The 4,350-nt window shown below is 44.9% G+C and overlaps 1 protein-coding gene across 1 annotated transcript in view; it reads left to right on the top strand.

The window, feature by feature from the left end:
* The window catches only part of LOC119411040 (kunitz-type protease inhibitor 2), a 4,758-nt gene extending 731 nt beyond the window's left edge, over nucleotides 1–4,027 (top strand). The window contains exons 2-7 of the mRNA XM_037677963.1: nucleotides 5–35; nucleotides 137–184; nucleotides 420–587; nucleotides 680–724; nucleotides 3,454–3,559; nucleotides 3,679–4,027. Of these exons, the coding sequence (XP_037533891.1) occupies nucleotides 5–35; nucleotides 137–184; nucleotides 420–587; nucleotides 680–724; nucleotides 3,454–3,559; nucleotides 3,679–3,772 (492 nt within the window). The 3' untranslated portion in view covers nucleotides 3,773–4,027. The remainder of the gene's footprint in view (nucleotides 1–4; nucleotides 36–136; nucleotides 185–419; nucleotides 588–679; nucleotides 725–3,453; nucleotides 3,560–3,678) is intronic.
* The last annotated feature ends 323 nt before the right edge of the window (nucleotides 4,028–4,350 follow it).

Raw genomic sequence — 4,350 nt, 5'->3', positions numbered from 1 at the left:
CGAGAACGAGGACAACTGCAAGACTACCTGTACAGGTGAGACAGATGGAGTCCCATCTGTGTCCATCTCACTACAGCTGAGACAGAAGTGTCAGGCGTGCCCGTCTTTAAATATGGGACATGTTTGTCTCCTCCAGGAGTCACAGTTCTGCCGTCCTCGAAGAAAGTTCCATCTGAGAACACAGGTGAGCTGGACGCAGGGACTAAAGTTCTCCACTGCCACGACTGCTTTCCATCGTGTTGAATGTGGACAGATTTCTGTCATCTTTAAGATTGGGGGGGGGGGGGGATGCTCAGGTAACCTCTTAGTGTTAAAAAAAATGGTCAAAAGGGTTTTTCTGCTTTAATTCTCCTGACATCCTGAAGAAAAGAGCATTTGGCTGCCAGATGCATTGTGGGTAATTGTTGTGTCTGTGTCAGAGCCCTGTGGGTTGAGTCCAGTGCAGGGACACTGCCGCGCCGCCTTCCCCAAGTTCTACTATGACCCAAGCTCCGCCTCCTGCCAGAGCTTCCTGTATGGCGGTTGTGGTGGAAACGCCAACAAATTCGACTCTGTGGAGGAGTGCATGAACCGCTGCAGCGGGCACGGTAAGCACCGTTCACTGGATCACCTGATGCACCCGTCAGTCTCACCCGTCTGTGTCTCACCCGTCTGTGTCTCACCTGTTCTTGTCCCACAGCTTCGGTTGATACTCAAGGTAAAGGTCGAAGCCACTGGACTGCAGGTGAGCGTCTCCTCCAGATTTTTTAGTTTAACTTTGAAAGGACGAGCACGTGCAGCGGTCCTTTGGTCTAACTTTATGACCAAAGGTTCTGTTCTGCTTGGTCCACATAAAACTACAGAAATAAAGACATCGCGTAATAAAAAATTAACTTTGACACTTATAACACTTTAGGGGGCAGGGCTTGTCTCTTACCAAAATAAGTGAGCTTCCTGTGTGGTCTTTTCACAATCAAAGCTGCTGTTAGCTTTTCACGTCTTTTCCTCCAGCCTTCTTTCTCTTTTATAGCAGGGGTTCTCAAACGTGTTGGGTTCAGGGACCCCTTACAGGGGAGAGAACCCATAACCCTCATGTTTATTAAATAACTTTCTTCAATTTGTCTAACGCAATGGAAATATTTGTGTAACATAAATATTTAAGACCTGTCCTTTAATAATGCTAAATTTTTATACTTTTAAACATGGGGCATTTTTCATTCAGTCAGAATCAGCTTTATTATCATTGTACCGAAATACAGTGAGATTATTATCGTACAGTCGTCGGAAAGATGGGCGGAGAAATAAGGAGAAATTTGATAAGTCTGTCTGCTTCAAGGGCAAATGGGGGAGTCCGATTCAGATAAGCAACAATTGTTGATGTTTTTCAGGCAGACTGTTATTTCTTGTCAGCCTTGAATTCTGCTGGTGCTTTTAATCCAAAATGGCCAGATTAGTGGGCTTTCCACTGGTCCGTGCTTATTAAATCCCTCCAAGGTCGTCCCCAGTGGTTAATTTGAGCCGGATCCTGCCAGAACAAGATCCAGGAACTCCCTCATTTTCACTGTGTGCGTTCCGGCTCAGATCTGTCGGCTCAAATCTCTGCCCATAAAAGTCCAAAGTCATTGCGCATTTTTATTTTGATTATTAATTAAAAATACAGCGACGGGAGACGTCCATGTCTGTGGAGTGGATGTTACTGCTTCAGCAGGCGCACCAGCTCGCCACACGCTGCTGCCAGCAGAGACGCTGACCGCATGTCCTGCTGGGATGAAGCGTCTTCATCCACCTTCAGCTGTGTCTCAGAATCCAAAGCAGCACAATTTATATATATTATATTTATACAGGTTGTTAGTGTCATTGAGCCTGGAGGACTTATTTACAAGAGAGACCTGTTTAAAATCCATCCATCCATTATCTTTTACCCGCTTCTTCCATTTTGGGTCACGGGGGTCGCCGGTTCCCATGTCCAGCAATCACTGTGCGAGGGGCGGGGTACACCCTGGACGGGTTTCCAGTCCATCACAGGGACACATAGAGACAAACAAGACAAACAACCATTCACTCTCTCACCTAGGAACAATTTAGAGTTACCCATCAGTCTAACATGCATGTTTTTGGTCTGTGGGAGGAAACTGAAGAACCTGGAGAAAACCCACGCATGCACGGAGAGAACATGCAAACTCCACCCAGAAAGGCCCCCGGTCCGGGATTTTAACCAGGGACCTGCTCGCTGAGAGACAGCAGCTCTACCAGTTGCGCCACCATGCTGCCCCTGTTTTAAATCAATTTAATCCAATGTTACAGATGTTTAACAACCTGTTAAAATGCAGGAAATGGCATCTCTATTCCAAATTTTCTGGGGGAAGACCCATGGATCCCCCCACCCCACCCGCCGCTTCCAGACTGCCTGCTATTTGTGTTCCGGCATCAGTTGGTTTACAAATAAAGTCCTGGTCATCCCCAACATGTTGGCGAGTCCCAGAAGCCGCAGGTGGCCTGCGATTCTCACAAATCGCTTCCATCTTATGGTTTAGCGCATAAATCGGCTGATTTTAAGTGCTCGAAGCACAAACCAAACCTGCGGACATGGTCGGCAGCTTTGCCATGGCCGAAATTGCTTTCACAGTCTTCTTTAATAGCCAATAACATAGATATTCACTGGTGCCAAAAAGCAGAAACCCTGCTATCATGATTCCAATATCTTCGGCGGCGTCCTGAGACAATACAGAAAGACACATCAGATCCATGACGTATCCTGCAGCGTGAGTCTCAGCGGGGCATGAGGGCTCTTTGTCGTTTGGTTGAAAAATATATTCTCAATTTCGTTGAAAGTCCAGATGATCAGATCCATGACGGTAGTTTACATTTTGGAAGATGTGTAACAGGAACTCCGATACACAGACAGAGAGCAAAAAAGCAGGAGGGGGACGGGAGAGGGAAGAAGAGCGTCTGTCTTGCACGAGAGCGAGTGGTGAAAAAAACAATTAACAAAAGTCTAGACAGGAAGACACGGTTAACAAAATTTTTAATTTCAACTTCCAAAAATTACAATATTGAGAAAATTAACAGCATCAAAAACCACTTTAAAACTTTACCTATTCACATATTGAACATAATAAATGTTTTACCGCTTCTTTGACTTATTACAGAAAGCTCGCGGACCCCCTGGGATCCAGGGACCCCAGTTTGAGAACCACTGTTTTATAGGACATGTACTGCCTCTTTTCATTTCAGTGGGCCGGTTTTATCCATGATCAGTATAAACTTGCTTCCTGTTTAGACTTTTTTCACAATAAGAGCTGACTGATGTCAGTGCTCATTTTCTGCAGTCTTTGTCGCTTTTTGTAAGGACTGTGAATGTCGTCTGACTTCAGGGGGCGGGTCTTATTCTTTGCTGATAGAAACGAGCTTCCTGTGTAGTATTTTCAGAATAAGAGCCTCTGTTAGATCTTCATACCCTCTCATTTCCTGCAGCCTTCTTCCTCTTCGTCACTCTGGCCGTCATGTCTGTTCTGCTGCTGGCAACACTCGTCATCTTCACGCTGAGACGTCACCGCCTGTCCCGCCGCTCTTCTGCCAGGTAATGATGTGATGTCAGCGGCGCCCCCTTTAGGTTGAGCGCGTCACATGACCACCTGCTGACGAGCACACCTGTCCAGGTGAACACCTGTCACTGAAACCTCTCTTCCTGTCTCACAGCGATAAGCAGGAGCTGCTTCCAGAATCAGATGACCTGTCCTCTCTGGACTCCATGACCATCCATGAGCCCCCCAAACCAGAACCAACGGCCTGATGGTGGGGGGGTCACAGACCCAAGCAGGGTCCAGCTCAGAACTGATCCTTTTCAAAGGTTCTTCCTGAAATTAAATGATTGTATTTAATGCAGCATCTGAACGCTCCAGGATCTGTCTCTGATCACTTTTATTGATCACTTATTGATCAGTTGAACTTCAAGTTAAAGGTTAACCTGAACCTGGATCTACTCTGTCCAAATCAATAAATGGTAAAAGCCAGAACTTGACATTATTATTATTATTATTAACAATAATAATAATAATAATAATAATTTAAAAATGTTTGTTGTTTGTTTGTTTCCTGAATTGATCAGGTTCTGGTTTCCTGTCTGAAAGTCACTGATTTACTCCAAGTAGAGTATCTGACTGGCTGAAGCCCATTATTGATTGGTGATTAGTGAGCTGATCAGCTGACAGATCTAAGAGTTTGATAAACTACACATTTGTTTTTGTTCTTTAAATGATATAAATGAAGTTGCTTTGATAATTCATCAGTCAGATTTTATATTGATTACCTGTTGATGGAAGTGTAGGGGATGAGTTAAAGCTGTAATCTTTGTATTGATCAACCAAAAGC

The sequence above is a fragment of the Nematolebias whitei genome, chromosome 6, assembly GCF_014905685.2.
Source record: "Nematolebias whitei isolate Nwh7 chromosome 6, NemWhi1, whole genome shotgun sequence".
In the NCBI taxonomy this organism is placed as follows: Eukaryota; Metazoa; Chordata; class Actinopteri; order Cyprinodontiformes; family Rivulidae; genus Nematolebias; species Nematolebias whitei.
Note: the sequence above shows the minus strand (reverse complement) of the source record. Positions and strands in the feature narration are given on the sequence as shown.